The sequence below is a fragment of the Hyperoodon ampullatus genome, assembly GCF_949752795.1.
Source record: "Hyperoodon ampullatus genome assembly, chromosome: 6".
Classification (NCBI taxonomy): domain Eukaryota; kingdom Metazoa; phylum Chordata; class Mammalia; order Artiodactyla; family Ziphiidae; genus Hyperoodon; species Hyperoodon ampullatus.
Window position 1 is genome coordinate 45754276 of NC_136919.1, and position 23958 is coordinate 45778233.

A 23958-nucleotide genomic window follows, 5' to 3' on the forward strand; every position below is an offset into this window, starting at 1 on the left:
GGAGAAATGCTGCTGGGATCTCAGGTAGAAGCCAAGGAGGTTGCTAAACACTCCACAGGACAGCTCCCCACAACACAGAATTATCTGACCCCAAACACCACTAGTGCTAAGGTTGAGAAACCCTGTGAATAGACAGGTCATTTTTCCCTTAATGGAATTAGCACAAGCCTGCTTATTTCCAGAGGGCTTTTGCTTCTTGAAGTGCCCAGCAGGTTCGAGGGAACTCATTTTCTCAGAGAAGCCTGAAAGGAGGTGGTTGCAGGGAAAAGAAGACTCTGATTATGGAAGAGTGGGTAAGGGGTAGACACTAGGCTCCTGAGTTGGCCGATCTTCAGGAAGCGTGGCATGGGCCCTGCATGGGCACAGTTCTGAGACTAGCTCCTCTGGCCTGGCCCTCACATGGGACTGTGGTAGTTCCAAAACTCTCCTGATCATGGAATACTGGATGCACACTACTATCCTGAGAGAAGACACCGGTCTTCTTTGTTCAGGTAAAGAGAGGTATTTCATGCTGAAATAGAATCTCCCCATTTCCTCCAATTCTCTCCCAGATAAAAAAGTAATTCCCAGGGGCTTCCCTGGTGGCACAGTGGTTGAGAGTCCGCCTGCCGATGCAGGGAACACGGGTTCGTGCCCCAGCCCGGGAAGATCCCACATGTCGCGGAGTGGCTGGGCCCATGAGCCATGGCCACTGAGCCTGCGCGTCCGAAGCCTGTGCTCCGCAATGGGAGAGGCCACACAGTGAGAGGCCCGCGTACCGCAAAAAAAAAAAAAAAAGTAATTCCCAGTCCTTGTAATAGTTTTCTTTGGTTTTTGTTTTCCCTGAAAGCTATGGGAAAGAAGGTACAGAACATGCAAGAATGCACATTTAACATAAAATGGTCGTTTACAGGGTCAAAGAACTAAAGAAAGGCATTAAATGTTGCACTTCAGCTAGCAGTCGAAATCGAACATCTGGAAACTCTTCTCCGAAACGAATTCAGAGCTCTCCTGTGGCCCTGCCAGGGGACAAGTGTTCTCCCAAAAAAGTCAAGTTGGGGCTCCAACAGTCGCTCACAGTGGCACCTGGCTCCACGAGAACGAAGGCCCATCCTCTGGCCAGTCACCCAGCCAATATCCCTTTTGCTTCTGTACCTAAGGCTCCTGGTAAAAGGGGTGGCTCTAGAGGGAGTCCTCCCCAAGAGTGGGTCATTCAAACTAGCTCTGTCAAAGGAACCATGCGGCCTGGACATGTAGCCAAAAAAAGGGCAGAAGAATCAGCTGCATCATGCTCCGAGAAAAATCCAATCGGCAACAAAACTGCCCTCCGGTGGGGAAGCAGGGCCCCTGGCCCAGGAGAAGCAGCAGTCCGTGGTAAGCTGCCCTCCCGGTGCAAGAAAGTGCAGACTGTGCAGCCAGTGCAAAAGCAGTTTGTGTCACGAGTTGAGCTCTCCTTTGGCAACGTCCACCACTTAGTAGAGTACAGTCAGGGCAGCAAGGGGGGCACACCTACCAGGCCTGCCTCTGAAGCTTGGACAGACATCCCTCCACATCAGAAGGAGAGGGAGGAACATTTGCGCTTTTATCACCAGCAGTTCCAGCAGCCACCTCTCCTCCAACAGAAGTTAAAGTACCAACCACTGGAAAGGTTTTTATGCCAGTCCCGGCCTCCAGAGGGGCAGCTCCAGAATGACACCCCTCCTCCCTTCCCCTCTTGTTGTGAGAGCCATGATGGCGCCCAAGCTGAGGACTTTGATGACAGTGATTTCAGTGAAGATTCTTTTTCACATGTCTCCTGTCAGAGGACCACAAAGCAGGGAAACACTCTGGAGAATAGCGAAGGCTCGTTCTTCCTTCATCAGAGGGAGCAAGGTCCTGAGGAGCAGGTAGCTGAAAGGCGGCAGAGTCTGTTTTTTAGCCCCAGGACAGAAGGTGACGAGAAGGGTCTAACTGGAAGCTGGATGTACTCCAGGGACGCTGCAAGCCACAGGATAGCACTTGATCACGGCCACAGCCCAAGTCAGGTGCCCTTGGACTGGAGCAGAGAGGAGGACTCCACCTCCTCAGGGCCTCCTCCCGGAGAAAACCTGGCAGAGAAGCCTTACTGCTCACAGGTAGACTTTGTGTATAACCAGAAAAGGGGGGTCAGCCCAGCCTTTGACCTCAGACAGGATGCCTTCAAAAATGAGGTTCCTCGGCAAGCTGAGGGCAGCTCCCCATCCCTGGAGGAAGATGGTTGCGCTTTCTCACTATCCCACATCACAGTTCCTGGATCCCCAGACCAAAGAGACACAGTGAGCACACCTCTGAGAGAAGTCAGTGAAGATAGCCCAACTGTGGTGACCAGAACAATGAAAAACAGTAACCCTTTCCAAGGAGAAGACTCTAGAGGGGAACTAGGCACATGCTCTGAGCATGCTTCTGGACTGATGGCTCCCCTCACCGTGTCTCTCCTGGAGAGCCCAGACGATGAGGGCTCTCCTCCCTTGGAGCAGTCGGCCCAGGATGGAACTGCACACAGTCTAGTGGCAGCAGACACAGGGGGGCCAGCTGTGGGCCACACAGTGTCACCTGGTGATCAAGAGGCAGACCTGCCAATGTCTTCAGCAACTGAGCACCTGTGGCTCTCATCATCTCCCCCCGACAGCAAGCCTGGGGGTGATCTTCCAGCTCTGTCCCTGTCACCCATCCATCAGCACCCACCTGACAAGCTGCCCAACAGGGAGGCTGACCTGGGGGAGCCCTGTCAGAGCAGAGAGACTGCACTCTTCTCCCAGGGGCACTATGATGGCGATGCTGAGACAGAGCTGGGCTGCTCCCAGGGTTTCCCAGAAAAACCCTTCCTCACCATACATACCGGGGGACCCCACTGTGGGCCTACACTCACCCCCCAGACAGGAAGTAGTGATGTGGCTGACCAGCCCTGGGCCCAGGAGAGAAAGCACCTGGCAGGGCTTGGCTGGCAGGAGCTGGATTTGTCCACAGACCCCATCAAGCTGTCTTGCTACAATGAGGACATCGCGTGGCTCAAACGCAGGCCAATCCCAAGGTACTTAGCAAGGCTAGGCTCTCCCAAGACTGCCAGGACACTCCGTCAGCCCATCCTGGAGCACGCACAGTAAGTTGGACTTTCCTACCTAGACTTGAGCCCCTTTGGCACCCCTACTCCCACTACAGCTGAATGTTTTGTCTGTTCTGGGAATGGCTGTGGTTGGCTCAGAGAAAGGCTTTTTGTCCACCTTTTCAAGGGAGCCTGCCTAGATGCATCTGACATGAACAGCAGGAATAAAATGTATTGGAGCAGGTAGGGTAGGTGGGATGTGAGTGAAAGAAGCTTGGGAAAGCTGAGATGTGAGTGAAAGAAGGGAGGATCTGACCCTATAAGCAAGCCTAAGACCTATGGTGAGATCAGAATCCTCTTCATTCTGTTGGGTCTGTGTTCCTGGAAGTGCTCCCCAGGGACACAGCAGCAGCAGCAGCCTTGTGACCCCAGAGCCAAGGCAGGCTGGTCACCTTCCAAGATGGTGAAGGTAAAAAACAGGGGCTGGTGATTTGTGCTGCTTTCCCCGAAGGAGGCTGTGGATGGTACAGCAGAATGAGAGAGCCTTTGAGAATATGAGAGAAAGGAGGGGAAGAGGTCTAGCAGCGTCAGAGGCCCAGGAGCAGGAAGGCAGGGCAGGCCTGTGGGAACAGATGCTTCCTCTGTGAGGCTGCAGCCCTCTGCTAGGGCTCCTGATACCTGGGCAGACCGTCTGCCAGCTGCTCGCTGGGGCTCAGGCCTGGGCCTTGGGCAAAGAGAAGGGCGTGTAGGGATGTGCAGCGGTGGAGCCCACCTCTACAAGATGGACAGTCTTGCTGTTTCCGTGGTCTCTATCCATCAGTGGAGTCTGACACAGTTAGGTCTAATAACCCTGTAGATGTTTCTAAATTTGGGGATCAGAGGATGGGGGGGTGGTCAGTGGTAACCTAGAGGTTGGAGACCACAAGCTAGGGAAGACAACATGCTAAGCCCAGAGGTTTTATCAGCTGGATTCTTCTGACAGAAGGCAGATCCTCCAGCTTCTAGCTCAAACCCCCTTGCTTTTTGGTCCCTGAACTCTCCAAAGAAAGTAGAAATCACAGCAGGCTAGGTGGCTGGCTCTACCTTGTGCCAAGTGTGCCAGCTGCAGTGGCAAAGCCTTGAGCTTTCTTGCAGGGAAGATGTGGGCAGCTCCTGCGGAGGAGAAGCAGCATCCAGCCCTGTGCCTCAGTGTACCTGGAGGCAGGGGGCAGCTCCAGAAGCCCATCTCTTGCCAGAATCTCATTTGTAGCCCCCTAGCCCCTTGACAAGGCCTGAAAAGAATGGGTGAGGGGCAGGAGGTGCTGGGGAGCTGGTTCTGGTCACAGCCTCGGCCTCTTTGGGCAGAAGCAGCTCCTGGCCTGGAAATGAGGCTCACTTCCAGAAAGCTGCCCAGGAGAGACGGGAGGCCCGGAGGACCACAGCATCCCCTCTGGTTCCCAGGCAGGTACTCATCCGAGCACACCAGGAACAGCTGGATGAAATGGCCAAGCTGGGCTTCAAGGAGGAGACCCTGATGAGCCAGCTGGCTCCTAATGTAAGTGGTCTTGGCCAGACTCTCAGGGGTTGTTGGGAATTAGCCTGCAGCTAGTTTGACAGACATCCTTTTTTGCTGTAGCTGTGTGTGCAGAAAGGGTCTGCTGTCACACTCTAACCTTGTTGAGGCCTTGGACCTGCTCTTGCCACCCCTCTGAGTTGGCCTGAGGGCGTGCAAGGACAGGTGGGAGATGGTGCTACACTACACTCCCCATTCCCAGGCCAAAATGTTTCCAGCCTCTGTTCTTTGCCATTCTGCCCTCCTAGTGGCTTGTCGGTGCCCCTCCCTGTGATGATAACAGTGACTTACTTGCCTCATGACCAGAGGTACTTCTAGGAAACCACCCTTCTGCCCTGCAAAATACCTCTCTGCGTAGAGAAGTGGTCCCACCCTGTGCCATGGTGACTGTCCTGCAGATTTTCCAGCTGGAGGAAGGGCCTGGGCTCTGAAATCTTCATACAAGAGAAGGGACTAGAAAAGCTGATCTGGCAGCAAAAGCTCCACTTGTCCTTTGTTTCTTTTCCAGGATTTTGAAGATTTTGTTACCCAGTTAGATGAAATCATGGCTCTGAAGTCCAAGTGCATCCAGAGTCTGAGGAGCCAGCTGCAGCTATACCTGGCCCGCCACAGGCGAGCTGCGGCCCCTGAGAGGACAGCAGTGTCTTAGAACAAGATCCAGCATGCGGTGGCTGGGCTCTCAAGAGCTGGAGGGCCCTCTGCCAGGTCCCCCTACAGATATCAGAACCCACTCCCTGGTCCTGCCCATGCTGGCCTCTCCCTAGCCACACGTGGCCTTGGCTGGGTCCCAGCCCCTCTCTCAGGGCCGAGCATCTGTCCCTCAATTCTAAGCACAGGAGCATCTGTAAGGAAGGACAGATCAGCCTGAAAAACTTAATAGTCCCCTCCCTTTTCTTTGGGGCTGGAGGAGGATTTGCCTCTACTGACCGACCCCTTGTCTGTGGAAACACAGGTCTAATAACCCTGTAGATGTTTCTAAATTTGGGGATCAGTGGATGGGGGGATGGTCAGTGGTAAAAGAGGTTGTGTTGAGGTCACAAGCTAGGGAAGATAACATGCTGAGCCCAGAGGTTTTATCAGCTGGATTCTGTGCCTTTCTCCAGGACTTGGTCAAAAACTAAAACATTGGTGCTAGTGGGGTGGGGGAGGGTGAGCTCTGCCCCATCAGCCCTTAGAGATTGATTTGGGACTTTAGGTAGCTTTTGAAAATGTAAAATGAATAAACCTTGATGTCTTTAACAGCAGCAGATGTGGGACAGGCTTTATGCTTCCAGTTCCCTTCCCTCCCTGCAATCCAGTATTTAGACAGAAGAGGGAGCTCGCGTCACTGCATTATTCTTTTCCAATCTCTACCTTGTGCTGGGACCATCCACCTGCGTCATGCTCCTGGCTCCTGTCTGTGAATCCTCACCCCCACGCTCCCTCACGGAATAGTGGAAGAGCTGCAGTATCTCAGGCAAGTCTGTCCCCTAGTCTCACCCTCATCCGGGACTGCCCTGGCCATCTACTCCTCCCTCAATGGCCTGTGTTCAGGGTCTTGGCACTGAGTGCTCTGGTCAGTAGTGTGAGGCTCTAAAGCAGTTCTACACACATACACGCACACCTTCATGTGAGTTCTTTCTGTATCTTTTTAGCAGAAAGAAGCTTAAGAAATACCAAGTGGCCTCCAGGTGGCCCACTTAACCAAGGCCACCCTGGATCAAGTTGAAATTCATTTCAAAGCCCTTGGCCCTGACACCATTTTGGTATGAAACTTTGATTTCCTACAGGTAAAGGATAACTTTTACAGGTTTTAAAAGAAGGGTTTAATTAATTTTAAAGGCCAGAAGAGGGGCTTTCTGAGACAATGGCCATGCCTGATCTGACCACCAGAGGGCAGCCTCTTTCCAGCTTGGTGCTTCCCAGCCCAAAGCTTCTGTACCCGCTCCTCATGTGATCACTAAAAAAAAATTAGAGACCCATCCAAGCCAAGAGCACTGGAGGGACTGTGGGACAGTATTAAGTATAAGGACAAGAAACTCTAGGGATAAATCTAGTGCCATCAGATACATCAGCACTACTGAGAGCTAGTAAAGCAGTCTGAATCCCAGTCCTGCCTATGGAACACATAATTATGCATGATGCTGCTCAGAGGACAAAGAGTTTGTTCCTCATTTCTGAGTGATTCCCTTCAAGGCCCAGCCTGTCTCACCGCCACAGTCAGTCTTGCAGGAAGGCATATGTCTATGTCCTTGACCCAGAAACTGGGCTAGGTCAAGTTTAAACAGACCCTTGTCTACCCCTGCCTTTACAAACCGAAAACCAGGGCAGACTGGGGGGACCAGCTCCTGGGTCCCATGGGCCTAAGAGTTGGAAGAAAGTACTGCAATGACAGAAAATGGCTAGCTCCTGTTCCATCCCCAGCAAATCCCTTTACCACTCACTCACCTCCACCCTGCAGTAATACAGTCCTTGGCAATAAAGAAGTTATCACAGCAGGATATACCTTTTAGATTTTTATTAGTAGTTCTCTCTGAAGAATCAAAATAGTTAGCAAATTACTTTAGATTCATCAAGACTGTATATCCTTTGTATTTAGATCTTTAATGATGTATAACATAATACAAAACAAACCAAAGAGACTGATTTCTATGACTAGGTGTTATTCACTGTGTCATCCTAGAGCAAGGGGCTGGAGGGAGAGGCTGTTCTCCAGGGAGAACTGAGGTGGAGTTAGTGCTGGGTGACTAAATCACAGCCTCTTTCTTCCCCACTTGATGTGCTGGGAAGGGGCCAATGATTTCTTAAACTGACAACTGTTTTCTAGAGCAGGGGAATTTAAAATCTCGGGTAGCAGAAGACTGTGGTCCAAACCAGGCCAAAAGAAACAGGCTGGGGCAGGGAAGTATGGTAACTGCCTGGCAGAAAAGGCAAACTCAGGGCCCCAAGGGGAAAAGGGCATTCTTTGCACCTCAGAGACATTGCAGAACCAGTGTTAACACTAAGTGACATCGTTAAAAGGGGAAAAAAACAAAACCCTGGAAGAACCTTTCAATTGCACTCAACTTGGATTAGAGGTCAGTCCACCCTTGCAGAGAAGGGAAACATCTAGCCCCAGAGCAGCACTGAGTCTGGCCCTCCCACCTCCTTCTCCCCAACTCCTTTTGGCAGCTGGGCCAGGTTTCGGCTGAGGCCATACAGACCCCAGAAAGACCAGAGAAGTCTCTCTGGATGGCCAAGGTGGGAAGGACACTTCTCAGAATACAAATACTTTTACTATAGAAGGAGCCGGGACAGTTCCGGGGGCATATGCATGCCCAAATCTTCCCCACTTTCTCCCCAGCTGAGGACCTAGGCTCATAGAGACTTGGCAAGCACAGTCTCTACACCTGACCTTCCACCCCCAAAAGAAAATCCTAAAGTGTGCCCCTTCTTCCCCACAGGTGGTCTCCTAAGGGTCTTCGGCAGGGGGGGCTCCGTGGCAGGGCCTAGGCAGGGCCTGGTCTCAGCTGGCTCCCGCCCGAGCCATGAGGTCTTCCAAAGCATTGTCCTGGTCATTGTTGTGTAATAGCAGAACTTCCTTAATATCTTTCAGTTCAAATCCCATTTCCTTAAATTTGCTCATTAGCTGAAGAAACTCCATCATCTAAGGGAAATAAGAGAATACAGACTCAAGAAAGGGGTCCAGCCACACAGCACAGCTGAATGGAGGAATATGTGTGTAAGGGGGCTGCCTGGGGGAGCGTTCTTTGCCGGAGCCTCACGAGCCTCTCTGAGGTCCCCTAGCAAGCAGAGGAGGGCCGTAGAGGAAGCGAGGCCGTGGAGGAAGACAGGTTGATGCCATGGCCAATTGTCCATCAGGAGCCATGCCCAGTCCCAAACCTTGCTGACCTTCACTCAGGTCGCACCATCCACATCTGTGCTCCCACCCAGCAGGATACTGAACCCAGAAATGGCTGCTCTCTGGCGAGCAGCCTAGGTGAAGTGACTAGCAATCTCCCCCAACATCCAAAAGTATGGCTTTTTGCCCAGGTCATTTTTCCCGTCCCTTCCCTGGGATTCTAGATAGTCTTCAACCCGATACTTTATCTGAGCCAAACTAGCCAAATGCCTGTCTGGACATGGGAGATTCTCTGCTTCAACTACCTCTGCCTACAGTCACTGGAAGGGATGAAGGTTGTAGTCCAGGAGGACCCCCAAGACAGACTATTTTGTCTCTTCTTTCCAGAGGGTTCCCGTGAAGCATGAAGGTTCCTACCTTTTCCTCTGAACACTGCTGCATTTCCAGAGCCTCCTCCACTAAAAGAGGGTCAAAGCCCTTCTCACAGAGCTGTCCATGTGCAAAGAGATAGTCGAGAATCTAAGAAAAGAGAAAGGTTTAAGCACCTATTGCCACTCTTATCTGTGCTTCCCAAAAGCCTTACACAAACCAGCAAGTGTGACATCTGCTCCCCACCTTGGCTATTAGATCCTAGATAGGACTTGATTTTGTACCTTGAATTGTGTCCAACACAGCAGTACCTCAGTGACCATTTGCTGATAGGTACACCCTTCTAAACATGCATAGCCATTTTTTAAAGGAGTTCCTGTCACAGCTGACTCACATCTCCCAGCTGATGTCAATTCCACAGCCTAGGCAGGATATTCTTTTTTTTTTTTTAAACGGTGGTTTTTCTTTTTTCTAAATTTATTTATTTATTTATTATTTATTTATTATTATCATCATCATCATTGGCTGCACTGGGTCTTCATTGCTGCACACAGGCTTTCTCCCTAGTTGTGGTGCACGGGCTTCTCACTGCAGTGGCTTCTTGTCACACAGTACAAGCTCTAGGCACATGGGCTTCAGTAGTTGTGGCACGTGGGCTCAGTAGTCGTGGCACGTGGGCTCAGTAGTCGTGGCTCGTGGGCTCTAGAGCGCAGGCTCAGTAGTTGTGGCGCATGGGCTTAGCTGCTCCGCGGCATGTGGGATCTTCCCGAACCAGGGCTCGAACCCGTGTCCCCTGCACTGGCAGGTGGATTCTTAACCACTGCGCCACCAGGGAAGTCCCAAGATATTCTTCTAAGAAACCACCCAAGTCAGAAAGTGCCCCCAAGGTTTAGGACTCCAGTACCCTATTTTGGAACTCCCTGGGCAGTCCTGACAGGATAAACATTTCTGGAAGAAGACATCTGACCATACCTCAAGCCTAGAATGCTGTCTCAGGAGAGGCAGAGAAGGGGATAACTGGGTAACAGTCAACAACTCCAATACTCTCAAAGCTCTCCTTCAGCCTAGGTCCCAGAGCAGCCCCCAAAGCAGAAGCACTGCTACTGAGGCTGCTGGTTTGCCCAACAAAGCACCCTGCATCCTGCCCACACCCCCTCAAGTCACAGGAAAAGACAATGGTGCTGTGAGTCTGAAGGACTCTAGGATAAAGGCAAGACACTATTCCAGCTCCAGAGATGTGGGACCTCTCTCCTACCCACGCCCTGCCCCACGGCTGACTAACCGCTCACCTGCTCAATATTCTCTCCTTTCTTCTTCATGGCTTTCAAGACACACTCATATGAGTAGCCCATGCTGACCACCGTCTCCACACAATGCCGCTCACTGGGGGACAGCGTCTGCAGTTCAGAGTAAGCCTGAGGACAGCTGGGAGTGTTGGGCACTTGTGACATTGAGAGATTAGGAGGTGTGACCTGGTGGTGGAGAAACAAAAGGATTAAGGCAAGAAGAAAGACATGGGCCCCGGAAGACACTCACTGAGGTAGCCCAATCCACGGGCTTGTCGTTTCTGACCTAATCAAACCTCCCAGTCAAGCAACCTGCCAGACATCCTGAAGAAGACTGAAGAGTGGTAGGGGAGCTCCAGCTGAGGGAGAGAAAAACTGGGAAGACAGATGCAACTGTGGCTGTCCTCTGCCTTCATCCCACCTTGCAGAGTGAGGAAGCACCACAAGAGCCACATGCCGGGATTCCCTGGTGGTGCAGTGGTTGAGAGTCCGCCTGCCGATGCAGGGGACGCGGGTTCGTGCCCCGGTCCGGGAGGATCCCACATGCCGCAGAGCGGCTGGGCCCGTGAGCGATGGCCGCTGGGCCTGCGCGTCCGGAGCCTGTGCTCCGCAACGGGAGAGGCCACAACAGTGAGACGCCCGTGTACCGCAAAAAAAAAAAAAAAAAAAAAAGAGCCACATGCCCTTCCATGCCCAAATCCCCTGGGCTTGAGGTGGAGAAAGAAGTTCTGAAAACTACATTTGGGACTGATGCCCAAGCTGGCTGCTGTTATTTCTCTCCAGGGCTCCTTTATCCCTTTCCTAGGCTGCCGTATCTGAGTCCTAAAGGGATCAGTAACCTCAAACACCCCCACTCTGGAATGACTCTGCCAGTAATGTGTCCATCCTCGCTTCTACTATCGCTGGCTGGGCAGAGACTGCCAGCGCCATTCCCACACTTGGCCAGCTCAGGGCTCCCGTGCTCTGAGGGCACTCCATCTCTGCCCCACACCATGCACTGTGCTTTGATTCCCTGCAATAGCCGCTGTCGTATGGAGCCAAGACTGAAGGACTACTACCCACTCCAGGCTGTGCCCTCAAGGACTGGACTGTGGTCTCTAGCATCCTGCCTCCACTGCACTGGCTACAGGACCTTACTAACCCCAGCCTGACTGGTGGACAGATTCCCAGGATTAAATCCTCCCACCACTTCCGATAATGAGTCAGCCCCAAGGCAAAAAGGCAGCTCACTCCCAGGCCAAAGGACAGAACCACCATGGGAACAAGGTCACAAGCTGTTTGACAGCTTGGCCCAGCTCTGAAGAACCAGGGAAAACTTTTCAACAAAATTTTATTTCCCCCCTTTTTTTTTTTTTTTTTGCGGGGGGCCGGGGCTGGGGAGGGAGGAGGGAAAGGAGCCTGCTATCCTAAAAGCATGTTCAAAATTATATAGCTCGGGACTTCCCTGGTGGCGCAGTGGTTTGAAATCCTCCTGCCAATGCAGTAGAGACGGGTTCAAGCCCTGGTCCGGGAAGATCCCACATGCTGCGGAGCAACTAAGCCCGTGCGCCACAACTACTGAGCCTGCGCACCAGAGCCCACGAGCCACAGCTACTGAAGCCCACGCTCCACAACTACTGAAGCCCACGCGCCTAGAGCCCGTGCTCCGCAACAAGAGAAGCCACAACAATGAGAAGCCCGCGCACCACAATGAAGAGCAGCCCCTGCTCGCGGCAACTAGAGAAAGCCTGTGCACAGCAATGAAGACCCAAGGTGGCCAAAAACAAACGAATAAATAAATAAATATTTTAAAATATAAAAAACTAAAAATAAAATATTTTTAAAAATTACATAGCTATAACCAGATGCTCTCCTCCAAGTCAGCTGGGAAAATCCAAGAAGATTCTACAGGAGTAAAAGCCTGTAGTTTCTGCTTAACCATTTCTCACCCACAGCATACTCCAGGCAGTCCAATCGTGGGGCTCAGTCATTAGGTTACAGGAGCCACGACAGGGCATGGGAACTGCATCACACCCGTCTGGCCACTTTGCAGGCCCCAAGATTGTCTCTCTCTTTTCAGGGGCAGGCTCTACCTGGGCTTGAGAATACCAATAGCCAAACAGCATTTTGGTCATACTGCTGGCACAGTACTTATTACACACAGTATGAGCTCCTAGAAGTTAGTTACCATGTCACATGCATTTCTAAATGCCTAAGGCCTGGTTTTGAGCTTGAAACTTACCCCTAATCAACAGTTACTGAATAAGTGGAGCTCTATTAGGATTTCAAAGGGGGGATATTCATTTAACACAATAAATTGACACTGATTCTCCTCTCCAAAACCCACTAAAATGATAATAAAACAATTAAAACTGTATTAACCGGGCTTCCCTGGTGGCACAGTGGTTGAGAGTCCGCCTGCCGATGCAGGGGACACGCGTTCGTGCCCCGGTCTGGGAGGATCCCACATGCTGCCGAGCGGCTGGGCTTGTGGGCCATGGCTGCTGGGCCTGCGCGTCCAGAGCCTGTGCTCCGCAGCGGGAGAGGCCACAGCATTGAGAGGCCCGCGTACCGCAAAAAAAAAAAAAAAAAAAAAAAAAAAACTGTATTAACCTTTAAGGTCAAAGAAAAAGAGGGAACAGCAGAGGACAATATATTTCAATGAAATTTTAGAAGGTGGAATGCTAATGAAGGCAGAGTAATGGGCAGAGGCAATGAAGATACACGCCCCTGGAGACCCCGAGAGATGGGTTCAGCATTTGGAAGCACCGGGTACTGTTGGGATAAGGCAAGAAACGAAGACAGTGATCAGAGCAGAAAACCCTCAGGCAGACCTTCCCCACCTCACCTTTGCAGGAGGCAGAACGTTAAGTCTCTAGAAAACGTGAGCCAAAAAGGACTAAGGATACCAAGCACAGCATATGGCAGAGTGAGGTGCAAGAACCAAAAAGGGGATTAAGTAAGTCTACACCAGCATTCCCCACCTTCTTTAGCCTTCAAGCAGAACTCTCTAGATAAACTTTAATAGCCCCCAAGACCTTCACATGTTGATGTTTTGCAGAGCTCCCCTCAAAGCCAACTGACCTTCAACCTACAGTGAATCTTCATGATCAGCAAGCACACCCCAACATACACATTCCCCGTTTTGATTGTTTTATTTTAGTGCCTCACTCTTAAATGTGAATAGAAAGCCAAAGCCACCAACATAAGACCAAACCAGAAGAGGGAAAAGACAAAGCACTTGGAAATTTAAAATAAAGTAAAAATTTTATTTAAAAGATTATGAGATTTAACAAAAAAAAAAAAAAAAAAGGTTATACACAGGCAAGGATATATCCCAGAAAGTAAAACATAAAGTCAAAGAGATAGAAAATACAAAAAAGAAAATACAAAGTAACAAACCACATCAACCAGATTTTGAAAACTGAGCTGAGCCTTTGGATCCAGGAGGGCCAAGCACAATGAATGAACAAAGCCCATCACTGGTAAATTTCAAATCTCCAGAAATGAAGAAAAGAAAGCTTGTGGGAGTAGGGGAAGAAATCAGAATTGCTAGAAACAGTGGAGCTTACATACTTAAATTTGATTTTTTTTTTTTAAGGGAGCAATGTCTTAAAAATTCTTGAAGAAAAATGACCTTCAACTAAGAAATCTAAATCCAAAGTATTATTCACATGTGAGGGTAAAATTAAGACATTTTTAGATATTCAAGGACTCAAAAATAGGACTTCCCTGGTGGCACAGTAGTTAAGAATCTGCTTGCCAATGCAGGGGACATGGGTTTGATCCCTGGTCTGGGAAGATCCCACATGCTGTGGAGCAACTAAGCCCACGCGCCACAACTACTGAGCCCGAGCGCTGCAACTACTGAAGCCCATGTGCCTGGAGCCCGTGCTCCACGACGAGAAGCCCCTGCACTGAGAAGCCCGTGCGCCGCAACGAAGAGTAGCTCTCGCTCACCACAAGTAGAGAAAGCCCACACGCAGCAACAAAGAACCCCCCCGCAAAAAAAGACTCAAAATCAGACAGGTTGACCAACGTGCTTGAAAGTATTTGAACAAGAAAATTATCATTAGGTCTTTGGCAGCTCGTTTGGAGCATTTGGACAAAATTAGCAACAGGCACAAAGAAAGCATGCAGAATTTTTTAATGGGGCAGTTAAACTAGAGAAACAAAAAGCTACCAAAAAAATCATCATCATCACCACAGTATACCATCTGAACTCAGTAATAAATATTTACTCAATCATAATAATATGAACAATAACATTAATTGAACCAAAATTTGTGATATAAATATGATGGGAGATACAGGAAGAAGGTAGAGGAGGGGCTATTATCAGAGTTAAATCCTCAACTACTGCAACAGGAAGTATAAACCTGTCTAAAATTGATAAATTTAGAAAAATATAAGCATCTAATTCAGAAATACAGAGATAAATCCCAGCATAAACAGTTTAAAGGTCAAAAGTGCCTGACTATGGGAAGCAAAACTGGAACTGGGGAGAGGTGAGGCAGGGAACTACTGTTTTTCAATACAAGCCTTTTAAATGCTACTTGATTTCATTAAAATATGCTTGTAGTACTTTGATAAAAATAAATTCATTTTTATTTTTATTTATTTAAAAATTTTTTCATTTGTTTCTTTATTTCTTTTTTGAGGCTTCCTATTTCTTCCTTCCTTTTCTTTTTCTTCTTTTTTTGGCTGTACCACATGGCTTGTGGGATCTTAGTTCCCCAACCAGGGATCGAACCTGGGGCCACAGCAGTGAAAGCGCCAAGTCCTAACCACTGGACTAGCAGGAAAGTCCCTCATTTTTTAAATCTAGAGATGGAGAAGGACTCTACTGTAAGTATTAAAGCAATGACAACATAAGAAACGATCAACAGATTCAAACACCGAAAAGCTAAGAGATTGTATGTATTGAAAATTATTTAAAATACAATTTAAAAGCAAACTGGCACTACTCGTATGCTTCTTGGCCAAAATTAGTAAATTGAGAACTCAGAAGTATAAGGAAAAAGGCAAATATTTTGCTGAAGTAACTGTGAAAGAGTGGGAAATATATATCCATACCCGGAGAAAGAGAACCCAATGGCAGAATGAGCCTAACCTGTGAGCAGAGCAAGACCCCTTGAAGGGTTGAGGGGCAGTGAGAAGAGGCCCTGGTGCTAGCTCAGGCAGGTCTATGCTGGACACATTGTGGCACATCACAAGACTGTCCCTCTTAACATGATCCCATGGAGTTCTCAACTTCTAAGATTAGTTTATATAAAACAGTGAAACATGAAATCAAAATCTGAAAACTGAGACCCAAACACTGGGCCTGAAATAGCTGACAAGAACCAAATTCCAGGAACACTTCCCTAGGAGTTCCTATTTGAAGGATGTATACAGCCCAGCTGACCACCATCATCACCCCCCTGCCTCAAGTCCCTATCTTGGAGACAAGTGCTTCTCTCACTGGGAAGCTCCTACCGTGGGCCTCAAAGACTCGCACTAAGGATAGAAAGCCAGGATGGGAACTAGGCTTTGCTCCCTGGAGGTAAGGGTCATGACTTCCTTAAAAGATCACCAGAACTCCAACTCTGTTTATATTTGCCCCCCAAAGGCAGTCAGTCCCCAGGCCAGGGTGAAGCATGGTTTCCTCTGACACTCTAAGTTGGTGGGAGTGGGGGAACCTTTCAGAGTGCTTTTAATTCCTCTAAAGCACACAATGAGTCACAAAGCGAAGAGGAGTATCCTGCTGACCAAAGTCCAACCACAAACCAGGAGGAATTAGGATAAGGTCCATCCTAGGAGATGTTATGCACTGTATTTAGTTTCTCTGGGCCATGGTCCATGGACGTTTACAGGCAGCAGTAAGCTCTGACAATGGAAGCACTCACACAGAGAAAATCATTTACCAAGAATGTCACTGCTGGGAACTTGCACTCTTTGTAAGGCAGGCCAAGGCTCATCTTTTCTACCAGCTAACAGCAGGCTTATTATGGTCTCTCAGAGATTTCCCGCTAATACAATCAGGCTCCTTTCTGGCTCTAAATACTGTCTTGATATGCTGTCATTTAAAAAATCTGAACTGGTGTAGCAAAAGGTTCTTGGTCTTCTGTGATTTCTATTCTATAATGCAATTTTTCTGTGGGGCTGAAACAACCACATAAAATAAAGTAACCTCCCTGTATATGTATGCATCTCTCTTGTGTGACAAATCAGATTTTCTTCAAGATGATACAAATTACAACTTCTGTATCAGTCCACCCGTCAACACTAAATCTGACTTCCAACCTTTCCCTCTCCCTCCCTTTGGAGAAAACTGCACAATTCTTAGTAGTAAGAAAAAAAAAGTAATTGCAGGATTAAAACCTATAGGTTTAAAAATGACAAATTTCTATCTTTTGCTAAAACTTCCAATACAAATTATGCCCCAGTTACTAAAGTACCGCCCAGTTTGAAGAAACATAACCCCAAATTAGTCAAACACAAAAGAGCCAAACTTCAAGGCAGAGTGAGATGGAAAGAGGGAGGAGAGGGAGGTAGGGAGAAGATAAAAGGAGGAATACCAAGCAACCACAAAAAAATTAAGAAAGGTAATAGGAAAAAGTAAAAAGGTACAAAGAAAGAAAGCCTTTAAAAAATGCAAACACGGGCTTCCCTGGTGGCGCAGTGGTTGAGAGTCCGCCTGCCGATGCGGGGGACATGGGTTCGTGCCCCGGTCCAGGAAGATCCCACATGCTGCGGAGCGGCTGGGCCTGTGAGCCATGGCCGCTGAGCCTGCGCGTCCGGAGCCTGTGCTCCGCAACGGGAAAAGCCACAACAGTGAGAGGCCCGCGTACCGCAAAAAAAAAAAATGCAAACACAAGACATGGCAGCACAGAAAAGAACAAATTGATTAGGCAGGAAAACATCATTCACATGATACACATCTTTTTGAAGGAAAAGACCAAAAAGATGCAGGGAGGAACAAGCCAACATTAACCAGGTTAGGTGCAAAGCTAATAATCTCTGTCCTCAGAAAAATAAACAGAACTACATATACTTAATGTAAGCAAGGTCAATTTGGTCATGCCCCATCCTGCCCTAAACCTTGCAAAGAAGAATGTGAGGGTGGCAACTGCTGGGTAGAATTTAGAAATCTGTGGAGCTTTAATTCAGGGGGATTTAAAAGGCTTACCGTGGGACTTCCCTGGTGGCACAGTGGTTAAGAACCCGCCTGCCAATGCAGGGGACATGGGTTCCATTCCTGGTCTGGAAAGATCCCACATGCCATGGAGCAACTAAGCCCGTGCGCCACAACTACTAAGCCCTAGAGCCCGCAAGCCACAGATACTGAGCCCGTGTGCCAGAACTACTGAAGCCCGCGTGCCTAGAGCCCATGCTCCACAACAAGAGAAGCCACTGCAATAAGAAGCCCGTGCACCACAATGAAGAGTAGCCCCCGCTCACCACAATTAGAGAAAGCCCGCCCGCAGCAATGAAGACCCAATGCAACCAAAAATAAATAAAATAAATTTATAAAAGGCTTACCGTGGGACAGGTATTTGGAGGTGATGATTCTTCTGTGCACACAGACAAGACAGAGAGGGAAGGCATCTGGGAATGGGTCAGGGTTGGCACCTCTGTGCCACTGTCCAAGTTCAAAGCTGAAAGCCCAAGAGCATGATGCCCATTGAGCTCACTGGCACTGCTTTGGGTAGAAGGCTTTAGGGAATTCCAGAACGTGCCACTGCGGAGGCAGGATGTGCTATGGAAAGTGCTTGCCATCTTGGCTGTCTTCTGACTGCTGTCATCAGAGTCAAGTTTGGGGAAGGACAGGGACTTGATATTGCTTACTGCAGGGATGGGAGGGAGGGACACTTTGGAAGACAGCGACATCTTTTCACAGTTGCCCAACTGTGGTAAGGTTATAAAGCCATTGGGTTTGTGAAGAGGCTTGAAATCTAGGGTTGCCCGCTCCAGGGATGCCAGGACCTCCTCATCCTGTAACACAGACCCAGAGCCACCTCTAGGCAAGTTACTGTCCAATAACTGGGCCATAATGGGTCCACTGGTTCCTACCAGAATGTTTCTCAGCTCTTCCTTCTCGTCAATAGTTTTTAACTCCAGATTATCAAACGGGTCTTCTTCACACTCAAAGTCAGCAGGATTGAAATCTGCCTTTGTGTGGGGTGGGCTGAGAACTTTCTGTTTTGTGGCACTGCTGCTGACCCGAGTCGGGGTGAGGATGCTGTTGTGCTGTAAGCTGGCAAGGATGGGATTGATAGGAGGTGGCATTGTGGCTGTACTGTGAGTCTTGGAGAAGCTCATTTTGCTGTCACCCTCTGGGCCACTCTTAGAATTCACCTTAGCTTCTGCTTCCTCAGCCTTGCGCTCTGCTTCCCACTGGGCTTCTTGGATTTTCTTAATATCTTCAGCCCACTCAATGGTTTTCTTTTCCAAAGAGAAGTCATACTGCAAAGATATATCAGAGAAAGGAAGTGTGAACCCAGGTGGCTGCCCCTCCCCCACCCAATTCCTCCACCCAATTCACTTCTTCCTCACCCTGGCACAAGAGAACTGGGCAAGGCAGCATTTATTAAGGTGTATGGGAGGATCCCCACTCAGGAAAACTAAGACTTCCTAATCTTACTTGATTTAATCAAACTATGCTCCCTGGTTACTTCTAAAAATTAACTAGAAAGAGCTCCCACCACCTCTAATCCTACTTACCAGGCCAAATGTACCTTGCCACTTCCCTTGCTTCTCTCCCCTCAGGCCATTTCCCTTCCTAGAATTCTTCATTGGTGGCTCAGGCAGAACTCAGCTGCCTCCTCTATAAAGCTTTCCTGATGGCCCATTCCCTCCTCTGAACTCTTACATAGTGTCTGTCTCTATCATTTGATGCTGAGCACATGTGACCACAAGTCACTTTAGTTTTCCTCTAAACATTTCCCCAACACTATCACAAGCCTCTTGTGGGCAGCAACTGGGCTTTAGACCCTCTTAAGGTCTCCATTATCTAACACAATGCCCCAAATAGATCCCGTGCTCAATAAAAACAACAGCCCCTAGTATTTAAGAAGCACTTACAAGGTGCCATGCATGATTCTAAGCACTTTTTACGTATCAGTTCTCTAGATTTTTTTCAACATTACAGGCGCTATGCTCAAGGTCATAAAGCTGTTAAGCGGTAGAGCCTGGATCTGAACCCAGGCAGTCTGACAACAGATTCTATGCTCTAAACCACTACCAAATTACAATGAACAGACTGTACTCTAAATGTAGGAAAACTGCTTATTAAGAATCTAGACATAATCAAATTAAGATTTTACGATGCAAACTCAACAAAAAGCAAACAACCTGATTAAAAAATGGCCAGAGGATCTGAATAGACATTCTTCCAACGAAGCCATACAGATGGCCAAGAAGCACATGAAGAGATGTTCAACATCACTAATTATCAGGCAAATGCAAATCAAAGCCACAGTAAGATATAGCCTCACGCCCAGTGAAATGGCTATTATCAAAAAGGCAAGAAATAACAAGTGTTGGAGAGGATGTGGAGAAAAGGGAGCCTTCATACACACTGTTGGTGGCAGTGTAAACTGGCGCAGCCACTGTGGAAAAGAGTAAAAGCTAAACAATGTGTGCACATTCAAGGTTGGAGGCACAATAAGAATAAAGAGGGGAAAGGGAGAGGAAGGAGGCCTACCATGACCTAGAGCCACGGTAGGCCTAGAGTTTTAGAGAAGAAACATAATAAAGTACCTCAGGTCATCCCTAAACCTTTCAGCTTCAAACAACACAAAAGAAGCCTGGAAACGCACATGTCAAGAAGTTCACTTACACACCCTGAGCCAGTTACTGGGCCCCAAAAAGACACTTGGGGGATCACAGGGCTTCCTTTCTACCACTAACTGAATAGTGAGAAAACAGCACTGGGCAAAGGTTGCTGCTTCTGTGGAGGAAATCCAATTATGCAACTGGTTTCCTCCACCAAAAACTGAGGCTGTGACCAACTCCCCACCGCCTGTAAACACAGATCTCTGAAGTTTTACTCCCAAAAACAAGTGTAAATTTCTTTCCTCTTTAGTGCTTTTTTGTTTTTTTGTAATTACCAAAGTAATGTAGAATACTTGGAACACAGGAAAAAACAGAGAGGAAAAAACAGCAGAAATATTACAGTGAAAAAGAATGTGATTTTTGAGTGTACAATAATAAATAATAACATCATCTAACATTTATGGAGTACCAGGAACCAGAATAAGCATTATAAATGCATTATTTTACTCAATCCTTATAATAACCTTAAAATCTGTACAAGATTACACAGCTATTACACGGCAATTCCAGCCCATGAATCGCTGAACCAGAGTCTGCTCTAAACCATGACACTAAAGGCCACCCTCCACTACTGTGGCCACTACCACCATTTCGGTGAAAACTTTCCGGACCTGGGTGCAAAGGTTTATGTATGTTTTACTGGCTCACTTTGATGATTTTTAATCTGAAATCTCAAGTTTGTATTGTCATGCAAGGGCAAATATGAAAAAGTTACAGGAAGCTTCAAGCTGTCTAGGGCTCTAGGTCTGACTCTTCTCTGGATAGAGAGGGAGCCAGCTCCAACACCACACCAATACCACAGCCAAATCCCCCACTGGAGACCCTAGGCAGTCAAAGTTTAAGGAAGCTACTGCAATTAGAGAACAAAAACACTGCAGCTAGCCCACACAGGAATGGAGCTTGGAGCCTTGATCTCCTCTTTTGTTATTAGTGGGTGTGATGAGTATGACAGGCACAGTACCAGGCACTCATTAGTGCGTCACACTGATCAAATAGAAAATTCCCAGCAAAGCCTATTAACGGCAACAATGTGGGATTCCAAACAAGCCTTCTGAATGAATCAATGAGGCAGCGAATAATATGAGGACTACTGAAATAAGATGGAGGTGCTATTTAAATCATATTGCTAGCAGTATTCTGCACACAGAGTGGTATTTACTGAATATTTGTTGCTGCCAATAAAAAAGCCACCAAGGAAACAGAACAAGGTAAAACTTCATAAGGGAAATCTCTATCTCTTCTGGCCCAATAAAGTCTCCATACACAAAAGGAGTATCGGTTCAGTATTCAAAAACATCTAAGATAGTCAACATTATTAGTAGCTAGGGAAATGTACATCAAAACCACCATAAGAGGGGTAATTTCCCTGGCGGTCCAGTGGTTAAGAAGCCATGCTTCCACTGCAGGGGGCGTGGGTTCAAACCCTGGTCTGGCAACTAGGATCCCAAATGCCACACGGCCAAAAAAACAAAAACAAAAACCGTAAGACCACTGCACACCCATTAGGATGTATATAAATAACCAAAAAGACAGATGATAACAAAAGTTGGCAAGGATGTAGAGGAACTGGAAACTTCATGCAGTGTAGGTAGGATTGTAGAATGGTGCAGCCACTTTGGAAATTAAGTCTGGCAATTCCTCAAAAGGTTAAACATAGTTAATATACGACCCAGCAATTCCACTCCTATGTACATACCCAAGAAAGCTGAAAGCATATGTCTGCACAAAAACCTGTAGACAAATGTTCACAGCATGGATTTCCCTGGTGGCGCAGTGGTTAAGAATCCGCCCACCAATGCAGGGGACATGGGTTCAATCCCTGGTCCGGGAAGATCCCCACATGCCGCGGAGCAAATAGGCCTGCTCACCACGACTACTGAGGCCACGTGCTGCAACTACGGAAGCCCGCTCACCTAGAGCCCATGCTCCGCAACAAGAGAAGCCACCGCAATGAGAAGCCTGCACACAGCAAGGAAGAGTAGCTCTGGCTTGCCACAACTAGAGAAAGCCCACACACAGCAACGAAGACACAATGCAGCCAAAAATAAGTTCACAGCAGCATTTTTCCTAACAGCTAAAAAATTGGAAACCATCAAAAATGTCTATCAACTGGGGACTTCCCTGGCGGTCCAGTGGTTTTAAGACTCCGGGCTTCCACTGTAGGGGGCGTGGGTTCGATCCCTGGTTGGGAACTAAGATCCCGAAAGCCGCACAGCCAAAAAAAAAAAAAAAAGTCTATCAACTGATGAATGGATATACAAACTGTGGTATGTATCAATACAATGGAATTATTCAGCCATAATAATGAATGAAGTACTAATACTTCATTCATACAATATGGATAAAACTTGAAAACATTAAAGTAAAATAAATCAGTCACATATATATTTATGAATAGTTATATATAAAAGACTAAATATTGTATTATTCCACTTATATGATATTCCAGAATAGGCAAATTCATAGAGACAGAAAGTAGATTTAGTGGTTGCCAGGGGCTGGGGGAAGGGGAAAATAGGGAGTGACTGCTAATGGACACTGGGTCTCTTTTCAGGGTGATGAAAATATTCTGGAATGAGATGGTAATGATAGTTATGCAACTGTGAATATACTAAAAAAAAATTTATTTGCATTTCCCTTAAAAGGGAAAATTTTGTGGTATGTGAATTATATCAGTAAAACTTTTATTTAAAAAATATAACTGAAGTTCTCCCACTACGATTATTCCCTAAAAAAGACTGGAAGGTAAAACAAAGAATACACTTTATTTTATTTTATTTATTTATTTTTAATTTTTTTTTTTTTTTTTCTGGCCACACTGCCTGGCTTGCAGGATCTTAGTTCCCCAACCAGGGATTGAATCCAGGCCCTTGGCAGTGAAAACACTGCATTCTTTCCACTGGACTACCAGGGAATTCCCAATTTTTTTTTTTTTTCAAAGAATACATTTTAGAGTAACATGGTAATGCCTTAGTAAATCCCCCTTCTTTGCCAGGAAGTTGTATTTTAGAAAATCTAGAGTCACAGGAAGAAGTGTTTGGGTGAGTAGCGTACCTTTCTGTTTTTCCATGTAACTCCTTCTCTAAACTGTAAACTCCTTGAGGAAAGTGATTAAGGCATTTATCTCTATCCTCAGCCCTAGCAGAGCGTCACTCAAAAGCAGGCAGTCAGGGCTTCCCTGGTGGCGCAGTGGTTGAGAGTCCGCCTGCCGATGCAGGAGACACGGGTTCGTGCCCCGGTCTGGGAAGATCCCACATGCCGCGGAGCGGCTGGGCCCGTGAGCCATGGCCGCTGAGCCTGCGCGTCCGGAGCCTGTGCTCCGCAACGGGAGAGGCCGCAACAGTGAGAGGCCCGCGTAAAGCAAAAAAATAAAAAAAAATAAAAATAAAAAAAAGCAGGCAGTCAGTAAGTGTGTAGGAAGTCACGTAACATGGGGCTATTTGCTGCTTTCAAGATGTAATTTTATACATTTATAAATAACTGAGCTTTAAAGACATAAGGGTTGAAAAAGAAGCTATTGAGGAGACGGCATTTAAGCGCACTCTAGAATAGATAAATTTTTAACAAGCAGACAGCTTTTAGTATGGTGAGAAAGAGAAGAATATTTCAAGTGGGGATAACAACTCATGAGAAAAGCATGGTTCAGACAGGTAATACACACAGTACATTCGACAAATTGCTATAGTATCGTTTCGGAATATAGAGGAGGTGATGAGCTAAGGTACTCAACCATAACCTTATGTCTAGACTTGATTCAGTAAGGGCTGGTGAATCACTGTAAGTTTTTAAATTCAGGAATATTATTCTAGAAACAATATGAAAAATAGAAGGAAAATGCTGTAAGCAGAGGAGCCCATTAAAGAGGCTACTGAAATAGCCCAGGTGAAAAAATAAGCTAAGGATAAACTGAATGGCAAAGGGAAGACACAGCAGAGAGAAAATACTATGTAACTTGAGTGACCAAGAAGGTAATGAGGACATTAATAGAGAGAAGGAAAGAGGGGAAGCAGCAAGTCAGATGAGCAATGGGGATTTGTTTTGGACAAGGCACAGAATCCCAGGAACATACAATCTATCAGATTACACAAGATCT

General features: G+C 47.4%; 2 protein-coding genes across 3 annotated transcripts in view; one reads left to right on the forward strand and one right to left on the reverse strand.

Moving 5' to 3' along the window:
- The window catches only part of KIF24 (kinesin family member 24), a gene marked incomplete at its 3' end in the record, with an annotated part of 42100 nt that extends 36859 nt beyond the window's left edge, over positions 1-5241 (forward strand). The window contains exons 10-12 of the mRNA XM_079705922.1: positions 893-3097; positions 4481-4574; positions 5101-5241. Coding sequence (XP_079562048.1) covers positions 893-3097; positions 4481-4574; positions 5101-5241 — 2440 coding nt within the window. The remainder of the gene's footprint in view (positions 1-892; positions 3098-4480; positions 4575-5100) is intronic.
- Positions 5242-7156: 1915 nt separating this feature from the next.
- Positions 7157-23958, reverse strand: part of UBAP1 (ubiquitin associated protein 1) — a 54266-nt gene continuing 37464 nt past the window's right edge. The window contains exons 4-7 of one of the 2 annotated variants that reach the window (XM_079706317.1): positions 17571-18494; positions 10071-10253; positions 8830-8931; positions 7157-8217 (exon numbers count right to left, since the gene is read on the reverse strand). In XM_079706317.1, the coding sequence (XP_079562443.1) occupies positions 8077-8217; positions 8830-8931; positions 10071-10253; positions 17571-18494 (1350 nt within the window). In that variant the 3' untranslated portion in view covers positions 7157-8076. The remainder of the gene's footprint in view (positions 8218-8829; positions 8932-10070; positions 10254-17570; positions 18495-23958) is intronic. The other variant, XM_079706318.1, reaches the window with a different exon arrangement.